At 46.4% G+C, this 22,173-nt stretch overlaps 6 protein-coding genes across 8 annotated transcripts; 1 reads left to right on the top strand and 5 right to left on the bottom strand.

Annotated features, from left to right (window-relative positions):
* Window positions 1–461: 461 nt before the first annotated feature.
* LOC142900638 (pituitary homeobox 2) lies at window positions 462–1,950 on the bottom strand. The gene is made up of 3 exons (XM_076045042.1): window positions 1,658–1,950; window positions 1,249–1,484; window positions 462–752 (listed from the first exon to the last, which is right to left on the bottom strand). Exons 1-3 carry the CDS (start codon window positions 1,872–1,874, stop codon window positions 675–677), a joined length of 531 nt encoding a protein of 176 aa, XP_075901157.1. The 5' UTR covers window positions 1,875–1,950; the 3' UTR covers window positions 462–674.
* Window positions 1,951–2,602: 652 nt separating this feature from the next.
* LOC142900633 (uncharacterized) lies at window positions 2,603–5,952 on the top strand. 2 transcript variants are annotated; one of them, XM_076045035.1, is made up of 2 exons: window positions 2,603–2,693; window positions 5,076–5,952. In XM_076045035.1, exons 1-2 carry the CDS (start codon window positions 2,618–2,620, stop codon window positions 5,735–5,737), a joined length of 738 nt encoding a protein of 245 aa, XP_075901150.1. In that variant the 5' UTR covers window positions 2,603–2,617; the 3' UTR covers window positions 5,738–5,952. The 2 variants fall into 2 exon arrangements, with proteins under 2 accessions (XP_075901150.1, XP_075901149.1); XM_076045034.1 differs by lacking the exon at window positions 2,603–2,693 and adding an exon at window positions 3,878–4,304.
* Window positions 5,947–8,650, bottom strand: rnf185 (ring finger protein 185). Of its 2 annotated transcripts, none has more exons than XM_076045031.1 (7): window positions 8,564–8,650; window positions 7,976–8,231; window positions 7,797–7,815; window positions 7,577–7,689; window positions 7,372–7,426; window positions 6,888–7,005; window positions 5,947–6,793 (listed from the first exon to the last, which is right to left on the bottom strand). In XM_076045031.1, exons 2-7 carry the CDS (start codon window positions 8,167–8,169, stop codon window positions 6,696–6,698), a joined length of 597 nt encoding a protein of 198 aa, XP_075901146.1. In that variant the 5' UTR covers window positions 8,170–8,231; window positions 8,564–8,650; the 3' UTR covers window positions 5,947–6,695. The 2 variants fall into 2 exon arrangements, with proteins under 2 accessions (XP_075901146.1, XP_075901147.1); XM_076045032.1 differs by lacking the exon at window positions 8,564–8,650 and adding an exon at window positions 8,365–8,557.
* A 277-nt stretch (window positions 8,651–8,927) lies between these two features.
* On the bottom strand, window positions 8,928–10,633 carry LOC142900630 (chemerin-like receptor 1). Its single transcript, XM_076045030.1, has 2 exons — window positions 10,314–10,633; window positions 8,928–10,197 (listed from the first exon to the last, which is right to left on the bottom strand). The coding sequence occupies exon 2, from the start codon at window positions 10,187–10,189 to the stop codon at window positions 9,155–9,157; it is 1,035 nt and encodes a 344-aa protein (XP_075901145.1). The 5' UTR covers window positions 10,190–10,197; window positions 10,314–10,633; the 3' UTR covers window positions 8,928–9,154.
* A 4,229-nt stretch (window positions 10,634–14,862) lies between these two features.
* Window positions 14,863–18,814, bottom strand: LOC142900632 (transmembrane protein 119-like). The gene is made up of 2 exons (XM_076045033.1): window positions 17,700–18,814; window positions 14,863–16,031 (listed from the first exon to the last, which is right to left on the bottom strand). Exon 2 carries the CDS (start codon window positions 16,013–16,015, stop codon window positions 15,194–15,196), a length of 822 nt encoding a protein of 273 aa, XP_075901148.1. The 5' UTR covers window positions 16,016–16,031; window positions 17,700–18,814; the 3' UTR covers window positions 14,863–15,193.
* A 143-nt stretch (window positions 18,815–18,957) lies between these two features.
* On the bottom strand, window positions 18,958–21,746 carry selplg (selectin P ligand). The gene is made up of 2 exons (XM_076045029.1): window positions 21,478–21,746; window positions 18,958–21,066 (listed from the first exon to the last, which is right to left on the bottom strand). The coding sequence occupies exon 2, from the start codon at window positions 21,050–21,052 to the stop codon at window positions 19,805–19,807; it is 1,248 nt and encodes a 415-aa protein (XP_075901144.1). The 5' UTR covers window positions 21,053–21,066; window positions 21,478–21,746; the 3' UTR covers window positions 18,958–19,804.
* Window positions 21,747–22,173: the final 427 nt, after the last annotated feature.

The following is a 22,173-nucleotide window of genomic DNA, read 5'->3' on the forward strand; positions in this document are numbered from 1 at the left end:
GAGATTATTTCGGGTGTGTTTGAAATAAAATAAATGGAATTTTCACATGATGATCTATTTTTATACATTGTGGTAAATCTAAGTTGAACTTGCGCGGCATTGCTACGGACAGGTGCTCGCGGTTCTACTGTATATACAATGCCGCCACCTGCTGGTACTACGCGATCAATGCAACTCAACAGGGTTTTCAGAGCGGGAACCTGAACTAAGTCAGACCATTTTTAAATGTGTATAATTCTAAGAACTTTTGTTTTGTTTAGGAACAACGCATATGAGACGCCTGTGCGTTTGTGAAGCACAAAGCTAGGAAAAGACCTTAACAACAAAACAACAACAAGCAAAAATAAATAGATAACAAATTAATCACTGCACCTAATTTTTAGATTGAATGTAAAAAAAAAAATAAGTAAAAAGTTTGCACATTTCTCAAAAACTACATTTCAAAAAGATTTCAGGATTATTCGAAGTAAGCCCTTTTATTTTCCATTTAACATTTCAGATTTACACAAAGTACAAAAAACACCAGCATCAGTTATAATTTCACCAGTGCACCAATGCTGCGGCAGAGCTATTGGTCATTTATGATAAAATAACAGCGTCACAAAGCTATAGCAAGACCGCACAACACAGATGAAACTGTTTCTCCAGTTGTGATCCAGGATGAAAGAAGACATTTACTTCTCTACACTTCCAGCACTGAACAAAAGTCTTTTCTGACGCCTCCACTTTGCTCTTCGGTTCTTAAACCAAACCTGACAGCAGAAATAATAAAAAACAAAACAACATATTATTGTTTAATAGACACAATGTCCGTCCAGACTGTATGAGATCAATCATCCATCAAATTCAATTCAAAGATGAATTGACACTTAATTGCTGTTTACACTTTTTTTTTTTTTTTACATCTATCTCCAGTATTTAGTTTCTGTAAATCTATTTCAGATAATTTTTGTCTTGTTCTAACATTTTTCATTCTTTTCTGCAACCTCGCAATTCACTTCCAAGAGAGGAAGTCAAAAATTGCAAGAAAACCTGCAAATTTTTTCAAATTCCCTCTAAAATTCAGTCCTCCACAGAATTCAACATCAGTATCACACACACATATACAATTACAAAAAAAAGAAGAAAATAGGCAACCCCTGTCTTATAAGACAATAGTTTATATTCTGACATCTTGAAAGTGACTGCACGGCAGCTGAATCCCCTCCAACCCTGCACTGAAAACCGGCCGTGACCGGTCGAACGTACCTCGACTCTCTCCTCCCTCAGGTGTGCGCTCTGCGCCAGCTTCTCCCTGGTGTTTACATCTGGATACTGGTTCTGCAGGAACAGCTCCTCCAGCGCGTCCAGCTGCTCCTCGGTGAAAATGGTGCGGTGGCGCCTGGTTCGCCTGTGCACCTGAGCCGAGCTCGGCTCCTCGTGGCGAGCGTCTCCTGACCTGCAGGGGTCTGGGAGCGCCGCTGGGGGCCACCTGTACTGGCAGGCTGCAGGGGGAGACACGTGGTTTCAGCTCAGTAAACAGAGAGGGAAGAAAAAATATATATAATTTGAATTATTTTGCATATTTATCGTATCACGCTAGACAGTTCAAAAGCTCAAAGTGCAAGGAAATAGTTTGGATTAGTGAAAGTTTATAGATGAAAAGTGGTGCTCCTACCTTCGTGGATGAATTCGGTGTGGAAGACGTCTCCGCAGTTTGAGCAGAAGCAGCAGCAGAGGCAGGAGCGGTGAGCTGCCTCCACCTGCACTGCAGCAGGACTGGCTGCATGGTCTCTCAGAGCAGCGCCGCCGGCTCCACACGAGGGATACCTGCTCAGTATGTTGTCAATGGTGAACGGTAACTTTTGACTCTCTGTCCTCATCAGTCCTTCCATATTTAAAAATGAAAAAAAAAAAAAAATGAGCGGCGGCTCCAGGCGACCAGCACTTTTCGATCAGCTCATGCTCAGCTGCTCAGCTGCCCGTCTGAGTCTCCCCAACTGCCTGTCAGACCCTTATAGTGAAATTGGGAGGCCAAAAAAAAGAAAGAAGTAAAACTATAATCCCCCCTCCTATGGACCAGACACATAAAACGGTTGAAACTTAATTCCTAGCTAATCTGGGCAGTTTTGTGAGGAGGTTAAGGCGGGCAGCAGATTCAGTTAATCTTGCTTCATTCCTTTCTCCAAAAGAAATCAGATTTCAGTGCATAAAATGAGAAGCGGAGAGCCGACCTAAGATCCTTATTGTTGGGGTTTTAGAGGAAAGGGGATTGCTTGGTATTAGAAACCTGGATTTAAAGATGAATGTTTTTTTTGTTTTTTTTACCCAGTGTGGCCACGACTTGTGCTTGCTAAATTTAACGACCGGGCCGACTGTTTACATTTATTTATCAATGTCACTTTTTTTGTATGCCCTTTTCCATGAATGATCTTTTGCAAACGAGCCACACCACCATCAGAAGTGATGCATTACTGTAATAAAATATTTGCAGCTACACAAACATGCGACTTGCCTTGGCTGCGACAAGTTTGGGGCGTGTAAGAACACAAGGATCTTTTCACGTGGTTTGTATTGGTAATCATACACCATGTGTCTTATCTGGGCGCCGCAGTCACTCGGCGTCACGCCTCTGACAATGTGCACCACCGTGGTAAAGCTATTACAGGTTAAAGTCAACACCACCCTCAACAAATCCTTGGATTTCATACAAGGTAATACACCTTTTTCTCCCCCGCCCTCTCCCCCCTGCCTCCCCGCGCAGAGAATTAATGGATTTCCACAATCTGTCTTAAGCTCCTCTTATAACGGCTTTTTGGAGGGAGATAACAATAAACACCATCCCATCCTTTTCACGGGACTTTAATAGCACCGAGATTGTTGATGTATAGTTTGCGGAGCATGCGAGATGGCTATCTGCTGTTATTGTGGCCGCTCAATAGAAGGAATTGTAGCACAGCCACGTCGGTTCAAAGCAGTTCAAAATTCATTACCGGGGATTAGGATGATAAAGGTTTATTTTGTTGGTGTAAGAGCAATATTTGGAACAAGAAGTGATAAGAAAAGCCCTCCATGCCGCCCGTCACCCTTTGGTTGCCACTGATTTATTTCTCTGGGTTATTTTGAAGTGCTTTTCGCACATACAAAGAAAACTGTGACAGCACCAATTATTTAATTTCAAATAATTAGATTCAATGAGCCCAAGGCAGGTGATTCAGTTTAGTGGCTTGCATGATTCAAAATGAAAACATAATGCAAACAAATAATTGTTTTTGTGAGCTTTAACAACCATTAACGACCAAACGCACTGATCAGATATAATCTTAAACAACAGGGTAACTGAAATTAAATATGACAAAGGAAATTTAACAACTCAAAACAGCTCAAATCAGACATGGAATAAGACTTCAGGCCCACTCATTCTGTGACAGCTGCTAAATGAGCAGAGAAGCCCACATGGCATCAGAGCATTCACGTGTGACACAACTCAGCACATCTGCGAAACGGCTGGACCACAGCCTGAAACCTCCAGAGAAGCAAAGGTAGCAGCTGTGTTACATGTTGTGTGTAGGTTCCAGGACCGACACACAAGTAGCTGAACAGCACTTAATGTTGAATTGTGATGTTTCTCTGCCTCACACCTGCAGGCATGTCAGACTAGGGATTATATAAATTATCAGTAGAGGAAACAGAAACCGCTGGTCTTATCTGATGCTTTGATGAATTGTGTACTTTTAAGTTTGAAGAGCAGAATTAATGTAAATCTTTTCAACGTGTTGGAATAGAATAGAACCGAACAGAATAGAATGGACGATTGCTTTCAAATTCTCAATTTTGTCTGTTGAGTCTGGACAGACTATCAACACTCATTCATTCATCTTCCATACTGAGCACAGGGTCACGGTCTCTGCTGGAGCCTAAGCCCTGCACCTCACGCCACTTGCATCTGCTTTTCTTTTTTCTTCTTTTTTTTTTAACCCCGTTTCAAAATCGCCGTGGAAGGAAAAACCGGGTCTTGCGCCCCCTGTGACCGGACGCACTACTGCACAAATGACAGGAGCGGCACAACGCGGCAGGCGGCCCCCGCCGCGCTCGCGATAACTCGCGGCGGGGCCGCGGTCGCTGGGCGGAAAAGGCGGGAGTCGACGGCTGCCGCTTCCGCGTACGCGCACAGCACGGCGACGACGGCGTCAACATGGACGAAAAGTTAATATTGGCCGTGTTTCACTATCCGGAGCTGTACAACGCCTCGGTGCCCAAGTATCGCTGCGCGGAGAGCCGGGCGAGCGCGTGGAGGAGCATCAGCAGCGTCGTGGGTCTGCCGTGTAAGTGGAGGAAGGGGGGAAACACAAACAACTTCTGCAGTCACTTATTATGCACACTTCAGACATAACGGTGCATAGTGGTACACACTACAACTACACCAACGACAACAGGGCTCGACGGACTGTTTCCTTCTCGCTTTTAAACTGTATTCATCCCACCCGCGTGGGCACGCGCTGCTTTGTAGCGTGCCCGCTCGCTCACTCGCTGCCTGCCGCGCCGTGCTCGCGGTCTGAAGCGCTGGCCGCACGCCGTGGGCCGCTCGCGCTGCGACGGACGAGCGGCGCGAGCTAGCTAGCAGCTAGCTCTGCTAGCCGCGTCATGGCGTCGCGGAGGAGGACGGCTCGGGCGTCGAGCGAACGCTGCCCTCCCCTTCCCCCGCTTTCCGTTTCACTTGCTACAGGTGCTACACGGTGTTAAACCGTGGCCCACGGGTCAAATTTGGCCTGCAGTGTAATCACATTTGGCCCGCGAGGTGTTAAACAGTACGTGTACCGCTAATACTGCAAATCCCAGAATGCTCTGCTGTTATGTTGGCGATCAGAACAGGAAGTTCATTGAAGGACATTATTCCTTAATTGGTTTATTTGTTGTTTTGTGTGTGTAGTGTTTTACATGTGTGCAATATGGAGTTAATGTAGGGATGATTTTAGAATTGTATTTAGATTTTTTTTTTTTTAACAGTTTCCAGGTAAGCACTGAATAAATAAATAAAAAAGTTAGTTATGTTCACGTGATTTCATGCTCCTTACAGCTATGTCTTGTCGTTGTAGGTGAAGACTGTAAGAAAAAATGGAAGAACATGAGGGACAGGTACCTGAAGGAAGTGCGAATGGAGATCAAAAGCAGGAAGGAAGGAGAAAACCTGCCAAGCAAATGGAAGTACCGGCAGCTCATGGATTTCATCGCACCCTTCACTGGGTCGAGAAGCATCGGGCTGGACATGTGTGGCAACGACGACCACGACAACGCGGATAACGAATCGTGCAGCCCAGAAGGTGAATACACATCATCGTCAGCCATCCTCAAAGCCGCCATGAGCCAAAGTGACCTCAAGCCACAGTTCCTGGCACAGCTCCATCCAATGCCCCAGGAAACCACATCGGACCCACTGGGCCTACTGTCCAGGGTGCCTTCGGGCAGCGCCAACACCGGGAGGAAACGCCGGCTGATGCCCGACGGGTCTACCTCGCAGAGCAACGCGTCCCCAACAAAGTGGCTGGTCAAAGAGAATGGAGCCGCCATGCGGAACAAGCCGAGGGACGAGGACGAACTGTTCATGCTCAGCTTTGTTCCGGCTTTGAAGCGACTCAGCCCGCAGAGAAGATGCGAGACCAAAATAAGAATCCAGCAGATCATGTATGAGATGGAGTTCAATATTTCACAGCAACAAGAATCTGGGGAGAAACTGCTGGGACCACATGCTCAGGACTAGGTGTACAGAGCTCCTCTTTTTTTTAACTCTTTGACAAAATATGAAAAATATCTATTTTTGGCTAAAAGCGACTGAAGGACTTCCGTTTTGACTCACATAAGTTTTGAAGAAATGAGCATTGAACAAAACCTTTTCATTTCCAAACCAGTGGATTTTGGTGCATCTTGGTTTGTGTGAGATTGAAGGAAAAAAAAAAAACATTGAAAACGTACTGATGATGGTGTCTTTATTTACATATACATCTTTTTTAGCTCTACATTTACATACACAGTTAGAAAAGTGGTTTCAAGTTCTTTTGATCAGGCTCCATTTTTACTCTGACAGTATTTTACATTTAAAGTACAGTGTCAAATGGGGGTGGGGGAACACTGTTTTATGAATAAACCTTTCAACCGCTGACCTGAATTAACACGTTGTCAACAAAAAAACCCTTCAATCAAGAAACTGACTGGAAGCTGACACATACACCTTTTTGATTCCTTACACTGCTGAAGATGAGGGGGTTAGTGTGGCTTTTAAAACAAATATTTTAATTTAAGTTAAAGTTGAGCTGGAAAGGTGTTTTATTTATTTTTTTGAGGTTGTATTGTTTTTGCAACCGTTCCAATAAAATAAAAGTAAAAAGAAAGCACATCCAAACGAGATGTTTAATAAAATTAAACCAACACTAACCTTTTCAAAAATGTCATGATTACCCCCCCCCAAAAAAAACCCAACAAAACAAAACACAATACCAGAAAAAGAGAATGCCAAATATTGGCTGGATGTTCTCCTCTGTTTTTTTGTTGTTGTTTTTTTTAGGTCGTAATGGTTTTAATTTTGGACGAGTAAATCGATCTTTTGGTTCAAATTAACAATTTACTTATGTGTTTGTATTGTCTAAAAAAAAGAAAAGAAAAATAAATTGCCAATATTACTTGAATGATCTTTCAGTCAGAATGCCACAACTCCAGTGCATTTAGGCAATCAACAACCAAAACATTATGACCAGGGCAACAAACAGGAAGAGTCTGGAGAGAAACTGTTCATCCATGTGTTGCGGCGTTCCCGGGGCAGCTGTGTGGAGCGTTGATTCACAAAACATTACTCAGTGCACTGTTCGAGGAAGACACACATAGCTGGGGTATAAATTCATAAGGCAAATAAATACCTGGAGGAGGTCGGCCGTCGTTGATGTTAAAAGCCGTGGCAAAAATACCAAAAGGAAAGGCACCGATGCCAAAGGACATTTGGAAACCGCCATCTCCAAAGCCGAAGCCTTGAAATCCCTGTGAGGTGCGAGTTTCATCATCAGCACAAGGCGGCTCAAAATTTGTAATGCATCATAAAAACACGCATAGAGTGAGATGTGACGCAACCACCTGCGTGACTTGTCATCATTCTCAAGAGAAATCTCGGTTCCTACTAGCTCATCACGTAATAGATCCCAGTGGGAAATGGGCACTTTTGTGAATGGAGAAAGTGCTAGTACTTGTTCCAGGGTAACAGTTTCATCGTGCGAGTGCACCACTCAACAGCTAATACCACGTTAAAAAAAAAAAACACCTTCTAATAAATCTACACAATCATGTCTAAAACCAGGAACACATTAAACATGCTATGACAACGCAGGTTATGTTGAGGGAATAACTCACCCCACGGTTTTCCGGCTCTGGTCTCTGGCCTTGAGGTCGAGGAGGCGTTCTTTCCCTGTTGAACAGATTCAAACTTGTAAATTCTGTTATCAGAACAGTTTCAACTGTGCGATGTTGGGGGGAGATTAGAAAACATAACTGATACTCAACGTTTGGGTTGATCAGCATTTAAGATAAACTTGCCCTTGGTCAACACACTACTCACCTGGGGTCTTGCTGGCCTGTGCTTCCCCTTCCATATAAAGGGATGACTTTGTCTCTGCTGATGCCGGCTTTACACACTGGGCACACTTGTCTGTTGGGTCTGGTCTCCAACCACTGGAAGCAGAAGAAAGTGGGGTTAAGATTGGAATTCCTTTATCTTGCACACACATTCCATCATTTTTAAAAACAATTAAAAAGCTAAATGGGTGAAACTGTCTCACCTGATGCAAACAAGGCCAACTGATCCAGCAATGTCGATGGGGGCGTTGGACAAGGAAGAATTTAGTTCAGTTTAGCATGTCTGCAAAATAAATGCTAACGCCATCCTTCATACTTCAAAACCCTTCAGCAATGTCAAGGTGGTGACAGTAACAGTAATAAACCTCCCCCGCCCCTTTACCAGAAAAGGTGTCCACAAAGGCTGATCACCGCATCCTTGGCTGTGTCCAGACAGATATTACACTCGAACGTGCTGTCCTGGCTGCTGCTGTCGGCCGAAGCCGAGTTGCTGGACCCGGGTCCAGGAGCGGGGTTCTCGGGGGCCGCGGCAGCAGCAGCAGAGCCCGAGGCTGGTGGTGCAGCGGCGGTGGCCATTGAGAGGACAGGTCCGCTCAAGAAGAAGGTCTTGGTGGGGGTGACTGCGCGGCTACCAAACTCTTCCAGGAACGTACATAGAAACAAACAGGAGCCCAGGCGGGAGTGCGGGTCGAGAGAAGAGAAGACGACGACACACCGGGATTAGATAAATGACAACAGGGGAAGGAAGCTGGCTGGCTAGCTCGCATTTACGGATCTTGACAAAGTTGATCGAGCTAACAGGCTAAAACGATAAAAACGAGCTTAAAATGAGCCTTTTCTTATACGGCGACGCAACCGAATACAGAGAAAGTGACTGAAAACACACAATTGTGAATCTACGACGACACTACGGCGGTACTTTGATAAATAAAAAGAGAAAGTCGCCAGGAAGCTACGCAAATACACTCACCGCTGGTTGCATCACAGATCCGGGAAAGGCTCTTCCGGTCTCGTGGTGAGGGGGGCGTGGTTAAGGAGTTTGTGCGTATGCCCTCTTCCAGGTCTTCCAGGTTCTCACCATAACAATCAGACCACGTGTTTTCTCGTACGCGACGACGTTCATGCCGAAATATTTTAACTGATACGAAGGTTGAACTTGAGGTCATTCCAGACAGCCTCGCTCATTCGTTACTGTGGGCTTTTTAATTCACGTCAAAGCCAGTGGAGTGCGTTTAAATGCTTCAATATGACAAAAACACAGTAATAAAATACACTGTATATTTAATCTGAAGTGACCACTGCTTCAACTTGTTTAACAATGACAACGCTGTATGTTTATTTATATTTATATTTTATTAATTGTTTTTACAGATTCAGTGTAGCGAGGTACATGTATGAATACGAGACATGTTTGAATGCTACACTGTTTGTATTGAAATTAACAAAATTACATATCGTACACTCTTATCAGCACATGAGAGATTAAATATAACATGACGTCAATGTGTCAATGTGGCCCAGTTCTACAGTCACGAGCCGTGAGATGAAGTCCAGTTTGTGATCACGGATGAACTTTGATTTTATTCTGAATTACCTCCATTGACTTGGACCTGGAGTAGCTCAGACCCCCTGTACGAAAATCCTCTGCCATTGCCTCCTCCAACCTCGACGTCAGAGATTTCTTGAGAGTCTGTTTGAAATCGTTCCCCACAAACACGTACAGAACAGGCGACAGGAAGGTGTTGGCTGCGGCCAGGGTGGCCCCCACTTTCAGCCCGTTGTGGACGACATCCAGGTTGTGGTTCTGCAAGTCTAACTCTAAAAGGACAAACGTGTGGTAGGGAACCCAGCAGAGGAAAAACGTCAAGATGAGCGCCGCCAAGACTTTGTAGGGCCTCGTCGACCTGAACGTCAGGCCTTTCAGCTTCACGACCAGCACCAAACTGCAGATCACGATGATCGTGAAGGGAATCAGGAAGCCACAGATGAATCGGATGAGTGCCACCGCCTGGTGCTTGGACCGATCCATGTAGTCTAAGTAGCACTGAGTGATGGCGCCGTGGGGGATGACTTGCCTGAAGATCAGGGTGGGCAACGTCAGGAGGGCCGAGATCAGCCACATGAGGACGACGACGGCGATCGCTTTCCTCACAGACCGATGGTTGTGTGACCACACCGGGAATAAGATCATGACGCAGCGGTCGGCGCTGATGAGAACCAGCAGGAAAACGCTGCTGTACATGTTGAGAAACAGGGCAGATGAGGTGAGCTTGCACAAGACTGTTCCAAAAGGCCAATGCGAGGTTATCGTGTAGAAGACGTCCAGGGGCAGTAACACACAGAACATAAAGTCGGAAATGGCCAGGCTGGTGTACCAGGTGGTGATGACCGTTCTCTTCATTTTACACCCACAGATCCAGATCACCAGCGAGTTGCCTGCGAGTCCGAGCACAGCTATGATGACATTGACCACTGCCAGAACAAGAGTGATGGGTGTGTGAGAGGTACTGAAATGCAGTGTCCCAAAAATGGTGTCATTCTTCTCTGTGTCGTTGACTGGAGTGTAGTCGCCGTACTCAACATAATCCACTTCCATTGCTGGCTCTGAAAGAGAGAACAGTGTCTTGAAAAATGTACATAAAACTAAACAAGGGTGGTTACAGTGACTCACAGTTGACAAAAAAGACAATTAGTTATTAAATGACTTTAAATCGACTTACTGGTGTTGTATCTCAGCAGTCAATCTTTGAGGCGCCCCGGGTGCTAGTTTCTCACTTCTGTTTCCTCAGACTGATGAGTGTGAAGACACATCCCATTTTTTATGACATGGAAGAAAACCTGCCCACTTCTCATTTACTTTAAAACATAGTTTGTTTTCTTTGTCAGATTGCAGGTCTCATGTTTACCTAAGAGTTTTATTTAAAAAACAAAACAAAAAAAGCAAAGACCTTAATGTTAAATTCCTATGGAAGCGCATTCTCAGAGGAATATTCAAAGATTTGTGCCAGTTCATGAAAACTAGTCGGACATCCTGTTAACCAAGGAGCAAAACAATCAGTTCCCGTTTTTTTTAAGCAAGTGCGTGGTGAGAGGGCATTGTACAAGAATTGCGGTGTTTGCACAATCCGGTCAAAGGGGAATTTACTGCGGTCCATGTTGTAAGACAGAGAAAAGTCAACAATAAATTCAGTTTACCTAAACTTAGGCTGTGAGTGTAGGGAAAATTCAGCAATGTGAAAAGGTGAAGGGATGTGGCTACTGTTTTGGGGAATACAAATTTTAAAGGGTTTTTGTCTGAGTCAATTAAAATATTCAACAACTTCATCATTAAGGCGACACGGTGGCGCAGTGGTTAGCGCTGCGGCCTCACAGCAAGAAGGTCGTGGGTTTGATTCCGGGCCTGGGACATTTCTGTGTGGAGTTTGCATGTTCTCCCTGTGTCTGGGTGGGTTCTCTCTGGGTTCTCTGGCTTCCTCCCACACTCCAAAAACATGCATGTGAGGTCAATTGAAGACTCTAAATTGTCCGCAGGTGTGCATGTGAGTGTGAATGGTTGTTTGTTTCTATGTTGTTTCTATGAAAAAAAAAAAACCTCCTGCCTGCGCAGTAAGTGTGCATACCGAATTTTTTTTTTGTGTGTGTGTTTCCGTAGCAACACAAAAACCATTATCATGCTGAGACAGCAGGTGGTGAAAATGTGTGGGGGAAAAAATTAAACGTGACTGTTTGTCACTTCAAACATGATACCATTTATACCGACAACCTCCTGGTCTGTAATGATATCTTTTCTTTTTTCTTTTTTTTTTTTTTTAACAAAAAAAATAAAAAATATAAAAAATACAATAATACGGTTAAGGTAAAATACTTCCCAAATGTTGCATCTACTATGACTAAGATAATTTTTAAGTCCTAAAATAAATGTCTGTTTTTTTTTGTTGTTATTTTCTTTTTTTTTTGTACCATCTGGCTTTTTGCAATCTTAAATTCACGATCAAACTATTCCATTTTTCTGTCTCTATGACGTAAACGTCCCATCCAAACTGGCATGCGCAGAAGCGACGAGGTCGGCCGGCGCCGCCCACTGGGAGGCACGTAACCCCGGTGTTTTGAAGCTGCGCCACTCGGTTGAGCCAGCCACTTCGCTGCGAACCCGGCAACATGGCGCTGACTGTGGCGAACAAGTGTCGCAGCTCGTTAACTTTCCTCACCAGGACGCTCTCGGCCCCGGAGTTCTTCACCCAGTGCTGCTACCACAAGAAGGTAAACAAAAAAAAAAAAAACTTGTTTGTTATGGTCGAGTTTTCTACTAAGTGCGTCATGACGTGCCAACAATATCCACTGGATGTTGTAATATGTTTTGTTTGTTTGTTTTTTGGTCAAAATACTGTTATGATGTTCAGGAAATGTTGGACGCGTTTCAAGCATTTACAACTAGTAAACTATCACTAGTTCCTTCAATGATGGTTCCGTCCATCCTCGTTGCCCTGGTTACATCATCCTCTCCGTGTTGCTTGACACAGGAAGAGGCCGAAAGCATTTGTGTGTTTTGTTTTTTTGTTCTTTGTTCTTTGTTATTTTTATTTTATTTATTTTTTTTTATTGTGTGTTTGTTATAAAAGACGTCCAGAACGACGTCACTAATCCGCCCTCAGCCAGCGGGCCACCGGCTCAGCTTCGTTAGGCTCCTCGAGTCACCTCCCATTATTGAGCATTAAGGGCCATGTGAAGGAGGAGGTAGTGTGCTAGGAGAGACAGAGGGAGACTGTGTGAGATGTTGTGCACCACTTGTGGCTGCATCATCCTCTCAGTATTATCAATGTGGGTGTTTTCCACTCCAGATGTTCACTCTTCGAAATGTAAAAAAAAAAAAAAAAAAAATTAATAAAAATAAATACAAATAATTCCGGACCCAACTTGTAAAGATAGACGGTAGACATATATATATATATATATATATATATATATATATATTTTTTTTTGTTTTAGTGAACATACAGTGAGTATTTTTTATTTTTATTTATTTTTAAGTCATATTGCAATTCTACTGTCAGGGATGTATGTGGCTACACGCACTGCAGTTTGTTGTGGTCACAGTGACTCAGCATGTATGGGGTGGGGAGGGGGAGAGAGCACGGGGGAGACAGGATGCAGCGCTGACAATGGAATCCGGTCCTAACAAGTTTAGTTCAACGTCGCTTACACAACAGACAGAACTTAATCTCGTGTAGTGGCGACGCTGCCCTTCTCCAGACTGTCTGCCTCTGGTGAATGATGCACAAACCAACTTTCCCAGGAGGCTTTGGTGAATCCATCTCAGCTCTGTGGATGAATCCCCAGAGTTTGCCCACAAATCCGTGTCTTTTGTCTCTTTCGCTTCCTGCCTGAAGGTGGTGGACCACTATGAGAACCCAAGAAATGTGGGCATATTGGACAAACAATCCAAGAATGTGGGCACGGGTTTGGTGGGAGCACCGGCCTGTGGAGACGTCATGAAGCTCCAGGTACATTTTTCACTTCCTGTCGTGAACAAAATGTTTGGAATAGAGATGTTAACAATTAATCAATTATCTATTCATTTTTTTACGAATTTAATCAATTAAATTAAATTAGTCACAATTAATTGAACATTTTTAGTAGTTAATATCGTTATAACAGTGTTGTGGCAGGAAAAGTCGTAATATTCAGAGAAACCTAAATGTTTAGGGTGTTTTTACTGTCCTCTAATGTAAAAATGGGTCACATTGGACTCTCAGCATTATTTAAGGGTTAAATAATGTGTTCCTTGAACATTTTTCATTGTGAAATTTTATGCTCTCAGGAAAAATCACTGTTTATGAATGAATCATTATTGATCCATTAATGAATTAATCGGTAATTTGCATCCCTAGTTTGGCATAAACATAAAGTCAAACTGATTTTGATAGATTGAGGTGGACGACCAGGGGAAGATCGTGGATGCCCGGTTCAAAACCTTCGGCTGTGGCTCTGCCATCGCCTCCAGCTCTTTGGCCACCGAGTGGGTGAAGGGGAAATCTGTGAGTCCACTGGAATACAGAACAATAAAACACCTAAGCGGCCTTCTTATTTCCTCTTCTCTGCCCGTGTCCTTTCATGGACTGGAAATTTGTAGCTACTTTTATGTTCACGTTCCTGTTTCATTTTGTTTTGCTCTTTTTTATTTTTTTTTTTACAGGTGGACGAAGCTTTGATGATAAAGAACACCGACATTGCCAAAGAGCTGTCTCTTCCACCGGTCAAACTGCACTGCTCCAGTACGTTCCCAGTGTTTTTCTAAGCTACTCAGCACCTCTATGTGTATTTAACCCCGGACTGATCTTTAACTGTTTATTTCCCCCTACCAAGTGCTGGCCGAGGACGCCATCAAAGCCGCCCTGGCTGACTACCGCCTCAAGCAACAGGAGGACCTGCAGGACCAGCAGGGGGCAGTCATGGCCAGCAATTAAAAACTGCTCCTGCGTTCGTTCCCTCGTCCTGCTGAGCTGATCAGATCAGCATCGACACCTCACTGTCCTGTAGAATGGTTCAGGCACTCCTCATTTAACAACCTGCGTCGTTAGCAGAGTTACTCCAGGCTCGCCCTGTTAGTCTGTGGTCCACATCCCGCGTATTCTCTTCAGCTTGTAGCCCGTCACGTAAAACGCACAATTTCTTGCACTGTTGGGGTCGTTGATAAGAGATGAGCCTTATTCTTTGAGACTATTTTGACATGCTGTGGCTTTGCAGAGTGTTAATATGTTGGCAGCAGAGAAGGAGAAAGTGATGGAGCCAACAGTTGTTTCCCCTGAGCACTTACTTACCTTTTAATATGTAATAAATACGCACAGCGGCTTTGACCTTTGAGATGTTCCTGTGAATTCAAATACAATTAATAATGAGTTTGAATTTTGTAGTGATTCTCCCTTGATGTTGTGGAATAAAAATAATCTAAACATTTTTTTGGTTTTTTTTCATGCAGTTTTTTTTTTGTTTGTTTTTTTGTTTTGTTTTTTTGAGCAGACTGATAATGAGATCTCGTCAAGCTTCTGTACCAGCAAAGTCATAAGCTGGAGGCCCAATATGATATAATATACATAATATATCATAATACATAGTATTTGAAAAATATATTTTTTCTGCCCATTAACTGGCACGCAGATTAAACACAGATTAAAATAGACTGTTATCAAGTGTTTGAAGAAATTATTGATATTACATTAATAACCTTCCTACTTTCCAACATTTCTAAAAAAAAGAATACAAACAACGGAATTGAACAGAAGGAAACATCTTGAATATTTAATAATATATTTACTGTTAAATAAGTACAAATGAAGGCACAACATTTATCAAGAGCCCAAAATGCAGTTGAAATTAGATTGAAATACTAAAAAAAAAAAAAAAAAAAAAAAAAGGAATTTGCTTGACCAATTAAAGAGACAGTCCATAGAGTCGATTTACAAAACTGAAGCATGACTTTATACAAATCCGTGCACCAAGATGCTGGATGTTTCTGCACTGAACACAAACTTTATTTTTCAAAAAAAAAAAACTACAAGAGAACATTTAGCTTCTTCTGCCTGGAAACAGGACAGCAGCGGAGCTAGAAGGCTGTTTTCTCTCCTGCGATCAGCTGCAGCGTTGCAGAGTCATTGTGGATGTGCAGGGAGGACGGACGCAGACTCCGGACGGGCCCAGATTCCTGTGACTCATCCTCCTGTGACTCAGGAGGAGAAGGAGAGTCCATCTCCGGGCCTCCAGCTGCTGGAGCTGCTTCACCCTCAGACACCTCAGCTGGCTGGTTCCCTTCAGGGACGGCCTCCGGCTGGCCGCCCTCAGCTCTGTGGTCTGCCACAGCCGCAGTGGAACCGCTGGTGGCTTCAGCCGCAGCCTTGCTCGGCGTGCGCAGGTTCTTGGCCGCCTTCATGATGGCCGCCTGGAGCTCCTTGTGGGAGTCGAGCTTCTCGGCCTGCTGCTCGGGGGCGGCTCTCTCCGGCACTTCGTTGAAGAGCTTGGCGCCGCCGGCTTTGTCCCTCTGGTCCACGTACATCCTGGAGGGGAAGGACGACGGGTAGTATGCGTTGACCTTGCGCCTGTGGCTCATGACGACGGCCCCGCACACGATGAGGAAGGTGAGGATGAGGAGGGAGCACGACACAAGGATGAGGAGCATGTTCTCCTCCAGGAAGCTCACAGCCTGGCTCAGCAGGTCGGTCTCCACATGCACGGCGCTGGGAGGCGTGGTTTGGTACTCGGAGGAGGAGTTGCCGATGTGGAGAACTTGGGTGAGGTTGCCGGGTTCCTCCTCGTCCGTGCTTCCCTCGATGGAGGTGTAAAAGGACAGGGGCATGGCCAAGAGGCGGCTGATGCTGATGCAAAAGATGGCCGACAGACCAATCAGATGGCGGCGCCCCGTTGGTAGCATTGTTTCACCTCAGGATCTGCAACAAAAACCGAACAAGTTTTAATATGTAGACACGAGGCTGAGGAGGCGTCTTATACGTACGTTGGTTTAGCCTTAGCTAAAAAAGTTTTTAGCATTGTGACCAAAATGGAAAAGCAAAAATAAAAGAAACAGAACAAAAGCGACACTTAGCTTGACTTTAGCGCCAAATGAAACCCTGACCAGGACATATGAGGTACGAAAAAACATCCATGTAAACTGCTCAATATAGACATTCCACATCCTATTAACTAAGTTGCATATTGGAGCTTAATTAATGTATGACAGACATTTATAACTTTAATTCTGCACTGTTGCTCCTGCCTAAGTAAAAACATCTGAGAACTACATGCTCTCATGGCTTAAAACAGCTGTTTCGCAGCAGCCAAACTCAACACAACAACATTTCTGTGGCTGTCGCACAAAGCTGAGCAGCACCACAGTTTGACCTCACAAAAGTTGTGGACTGTCATCAGTAATTAGTCATTAACATTTACCAAGACATTAAACCTTTGGCTCCTCCCCCGCTCAAAGTGGATCTACTCTACATTCATGCCGAGCGCAGCCAGGAAAAAGCCCCCAAGATTAAGATGCTCATCATAGTTTCCCTCTTAGTCTCGGTGCTTTTCGGGGCGACAGACAGACATTTCTGAGTAGAGAGGAGAACGAGGAGGAGGAGGAGGAGGAGGTGGAGGAAGGGGGACAAAAAAAATAAACCTCCGCGGCAGGAAATGACAAGAGACTGTTTTTCGTCCTGTCTTCTCTCCTCCATCTGTGTGCAAGCTGGGCCGCTCGCAGGGGCGGCGCCTCCTAATGAATGGCACGCTAAAAGGCCCAGGCCGGGTATAAATCAGGCCACACATGCCTGTGTGCGATCACACACATAAACACACGCGTGCACATGGCTGCCACATGCGCGCACACGCGTTACAGCTGCGACGGCCAAATTTAAAGGCTATTAAATCCCGCGCTGCGCTCCCGAAGGTGATATGCTGTTTATTTATTGCGCAGTTAATAGTGAAACAGCTGCTGCTATTTTTGCCATTCCCGGTGTTCCATAAAAAATAAAAAAAAATCTCATGGGATCAATAAAGTCTTATTAAAGTGTTTTCACAAATTCAAATCACCAGAACCTTTGACAGTCAGGACGTTTTTAAATTCAAAAACAAAAGGTCAAATTTGGGTTCATCGTAAAGGTCCGATATCACACACATTTCACAATATGCTTGCTCTACTGTTGATATATAAGTAGCAACCGTTTGTGATGTCACAAAACACACCGGACAACACCCCCATCCAGGTTCTCTTTGCAGCCGAACATGTGGCAGGCGTCAGTTTCAGCGGGAAGCTAAAATCGACCGTTTTCAGCAGAAGCCTGCAAACAGAGGGCTAAATGTGGTGTGAGGATCTACAGAGGATTTCTTGTTCCGGGGAGTCTGCTCCTCTGGGCTCCGTTGTGAAGTATGAAGACCCGACGACAATGGAGAAGAATGTGTTCTTTAATCCTGAGCTGTGTAAAGTCGTCTGTCTGCACCGCGAGGCTCAACGCTGCTCCAAAGTCATGACGACGTGCACTCGAGTGATGTGCAGCATCCAAAAGATGATAAAAACAAGCAAAACAAAAAGCATTAAAAGGTCACAACACACAGAGAGAGATTGTACTCACCATCCACCGTGGCAGAGGAGGCGTCTCACAGGAGTGGGAGAGCTGTGCGCAGGATCGCAGGAGTCACTTTTTTGTCCTTTTCAGACTGAGGGCTCGTCTGTTTGTCTGGAGAGTGAGGAGAGGAAAGAGGAGGGAGAAAAAAAAGAAAAGTGAGAGAGAGGGAGAGACTCAGATTTTGTTAACCATGAGCGCAGACCCCTCCTTCTGCCTCCTCCCCCCTCGGCTTCCACAGTGTCGGCACACAGATTGTTCTCGTTAGGTGGTGTGGGGGCAGGGACCGACCGCTGCTGCTGCTGCTGCTCTCCTGAGCGGCGGGGTGGACGCGTGCGAGGCCGAGTCGAGACGACGGGGAAGGAGGGAGGGTAAAATAAATTCATGAATAAAAAGAAAAGTGCTCTAGGACCCCAAAACGCCTTGACGACCGTCCTGATCAGTCCCCGTTGTTAAAAGACGCCTCCATCTTTCGCTGCTGAGGGCTCTTTGCGCAACCTCAGCTGTGACATTGATGACTCACAGCAGGCCTGCAAGATCAGCCTGCAAGATCAGCTTGGAAGAGGTTAAACCTTCCTGCGCCACAACAAGGCCTGTTTTTCTCCAGAGGCCAGCAGTTAAACTCACACGGCGTCTGTGTGTGTGTGTGTGTGTGTGTGACCACACCGGGGAAAAGTGTGTGCCAATGACAAAGCAGCTGTGTGTGTGTGTGTGTGTGTGTGTGTGTGTTTGTGATCAGTCGAGACCAGTCGCTCAAGCTTTATATGGTCATCGGGAGCAGGAGCTGCCAGTGATGAGTCCTCCAGGTTTGCACTGGTTTGGACTCTGGTGACAGACACCAGAGTCGCACGATGAGCATGAAGTAGAGGGAGAACAGGCAGAGGAGGAGGAGGAGAAGGGAGTGGAAAAATAAGAAGAAAAACACTCTCTGACTCCACGGCTACGCTCATAAGAACTCAAAGCTCTGTTTTTCCTTCCTCGCAGGAAGGGAAGTGAGTATGAAATCCAGCCCCGGGGTGGAGGAAAAGCCTTTTGTGAAGCTGCTGGTAAATAAGGGAAGTGAGCTGGTTAGCAAGCGACCGCTTCAGCTCGCTCAAACTTGATCCGACAGTCTGACGTGCACGTCCTTGGGCTGTGCGTGGATGACGGAGAATCTGGAGACACGGCAAGAACGAGAATCTCCACAAATAAAGGAAGAAATGAAACCAGCATCCTGCAACCCTGAGGACTTCAAAAACAGAGAAAGAAAAATAAACACTAGCATAAATGATCTTAAACTTCTTTATTTGATATTTTCAACCTAGTCACATTCCTACGTCATCTCTGACCAGTCGGAATAACCTGCGAGGGAACCTCAGAGATCCCGTCAGCTGCACACGCTGACAAACACATTCTGTTTTTCAATACGTGGAGACACGCGCCACACTGATTTTTGTCCACGTCTTTCCAACAAGGGGCTGCTCGCTGGTGTTCAAAGAAGGTATTTCCAAGTCCTGTTAAATAAGAACATAGTTCAATAAATCATCTAGACAAACAACTGTCGAAAGAGAGTCACAAGGAATCTGACCGTTTATACAGGTGAGTCTTTCTGCGGCACAAAGCTGCACAGTGTCTATGTGGAGCGACTTCCTGCCACCCGTCGCTAAGTGAAACACCATCGGGGCTCAGCGCCGGATGTTTCCGAGGGAAGGAAAAAAAAAACTTTGATCACCCAGACTGGGAGTCCTTCCAAGAAGAAGCAGGCAAAGAGTTGTGTATGTTTGCAAGTCAGAAAAACTGACATCACCAGGACCAGGACCAGGACTAGGGCCAAGACGAGGACCAGGACCAGGACTAACCAGGACCAGGGCTAGGAGCAGGACCAGGATCAGGACCAGGACTAGGACTAGGACCAGGACCAGGACCACAACTAGGGCTAGGACCAGGACTAGGACTAGGACTAGGACCAGGACTAAGACCAGGACCAGAACAGATCTTGGCTAAGTCAATGTTTTCAGAGCTTCTTCCTCTGGAAGAACTGTGACAAAGAAATAGAATAAAAAAAATCAAAGAGGAAGTGTGTGTGTTTACTCAGCAACACTCATGCACGCAGCTGCAGAGGTGTGACACGATAACTAAAAAGGGCGCTCGTTCTCGGGCAGGAAGCTGCTGAGCGTCAGGTTGTCCCCCGTGTCCTCGTCGCTGTCCCTGCCGCTGGGGATCACCAGCACGCCGTTGGCCACTGGGTTGCGCTGCCGGCTGTAGCTGTAGTTGACCTCGGGCAGCAGGGAGGAGATGCACATCATCTCCGTCTCCTGGCAGGGCTTCTTGACCTTGTACTTGTATCTGCGCGACGACAGCCTGGCGCAGAGCACGACGGTGGCCACCATGAAGGCGGTGGCCACGGCGGCCAGCGCGGCGATGGCCATCAGGCAGTTGGTGGCGACGGCCCGGGTGGAGCAGGGGGCGGGGCCTTTTGGCGGCCTTGTGTCCTTGGGTTTGGTGGTTGGGCTGGCGGCGGCCTCGGTCAAGTGACGGGGCAGGGGCCAGACTGGTGCCGAAGCGGTGGTGGAGGCGTTGACCGTGGGGGTGACGGCGGATGCAGGGGAGGAGGCCACGGTGGCGGACAGAGCAGGTGGAGATGACGGCGAACGCCGGGAGGTGGGCGGGGATGCAGGTCTCCGCCCGGCGGTGGATGCAGGATGGGAGGCCGAGGGGAAGGCAGGCTGAGGGGAACCAGCTGAGGTGGAGGTGGAAGATGAGGGGGAGAAAGAGTCGGAGGAAGAGGAGATGTTGGAGGAGGGGGAGAAGGAGTAGAAGGAAGACAATGAGGAAGAGGAGGAGGAAGACAAGGAGGAAGAGGAGGAGGAAACTTTGGGCTTAGCGGTGGACGATGGTGGCAGCAGAGATACGGTCGCCTGTGCTGAAGGTGCAGCAGATGTCCCAGGAGAAGATGACGTCCTGTCAGTCAGGACAGCGACTGGCGGCGGCGCTGAGCGACGCCCTGCGGGGTTTTCTGTCTCCGCGGTCGTCGAAGGTCGTGCTTCACCTCCAGCTGTGCTCGCAGGACGAGGAACACCTGGATTGGAGGTGCCTGCAGCTGCATCTGCTGCATCTGCTGCAGCTGTGCTGGTGGTGGTGGAAAAAGGAGCGGTGCTACCGTCGGAGCGATCAGCGCTGGTGGGCTCCGGAGTTTCCTCTGTGGTCGTCTGAACATCGGCCTCTGCCGCTGCCGCTGCTGCAGCAGAGGTACCAAGCCCGGGGTCGACGGTCGAGACGACGGTGGCGTTTTCCCACACCGGAACGCTCAGGGACCCCTCGGAAAACAGCAGCGACGCTCCCCACAGCAGAGCGAGGCATGTCCTGATGCTGAACAGCAACATGGTCCAGAGAAGACCTGCAGGGGGACGGAGAGGTTTAAATCATGCAAGCACCCCCCCCCCCCCCCCAAAAAAAAAAAGATCGCTCAACCGGGAAATCTTTCGAGTGCAAACGCCCCACCGGGTCTCCGTGAATAGTTTTTCTAATAGCAACTGCTGCGTGTCATTGCAACCGGAGGAACTTTAGACCAGAACTAACGGTTTTGGAACTCTGTGTTCAACGGCCAAATGGAATGGGTAGTCACTCAGTGAAACAAAAAAAAACTCAATGTGTCATATGATGAAACCGCTGCTGCCGCACCCATTGCTACACTTTCGTGTTTAAAAGACAGAAGCTGGAGTCTCTTAATAGTCAATGTGAAACTGGCGTACAGTAAAGCCTGACGCCTGCTGAGGCCAAAATCTGGAGTGATGCCGATTCTTCCTACCTGCCGCCGATAGTGAAGAGAAGACCAGAGGCCACTTCAGCTCATGTCTCACGTGGTAGCACTTCCAGGAGGTCCAAAATCCGACTCTTCCCCTTCCAAACGCCAGCAGCTCTGGTTTGCATCAGCAAGTGAAGACCGTTGGAAACTTCAGGTATCAGGTTCTCAAATCTTGTTTCTCTGCAGGCGTGTCTTACAGCAGCAGCCGCCACAAGCGGCTGTGCAGCAACAGCAACAGCAACAGCAGAAGCAGCAGCAGCAGCAGTCTGGTTTGAGACAGAGCAGGAAGTCTACACTTCTCGAAAGAAAACGGATGTTTCTAAGCCGCTCTGGTTGCACCCCTGTCCTCGACGGCGCGTCACGTCAGGAAGCGGCACTCGCAGGAACCAGAAGGTTTGCTGCTCATGGCAACGGGCCCAAACAACGCGAGGAGGAACACAAGGGCGGCGGTGATGGTGGGGGGGGGGAAAAATCCCCTGTGGTGAGTCAGAAGGTGCAGGGACACAACGCCCGTGACACTTTAAAGTGACATTTTAAAGCGCTCACACCACCAGTGTGGAAAATTCAAACCGGTCGTCGGGAACCCACAACTGCCACTTCCTGCTGCATCACACCACACTGAGATAAGTGTTGGGGAAAAAAATTTGAGGAAGTGACAACAAACAGATATCAAAACATAGCATCAAAAGTGAGGAAATC

Source organism: Nelusetta ayraudi, unplaced genomic scaffold (assembly GCF_046127955.1).
Source record: "Nelusetta ayraudi isolate G7.1 ecotype Tasmania unplaced genomic scaffold, CSIRO-AGI_Nayr_v1 ptg000083l, whole genome shotgun sequence".
Taxonomy (NCBI): Eukaryota; Metazoa; Chordata; class Actinopteri; order Tetraodontiformes; family Monacanthidae; genus Nelusetta; species Nelusetta ayraudi.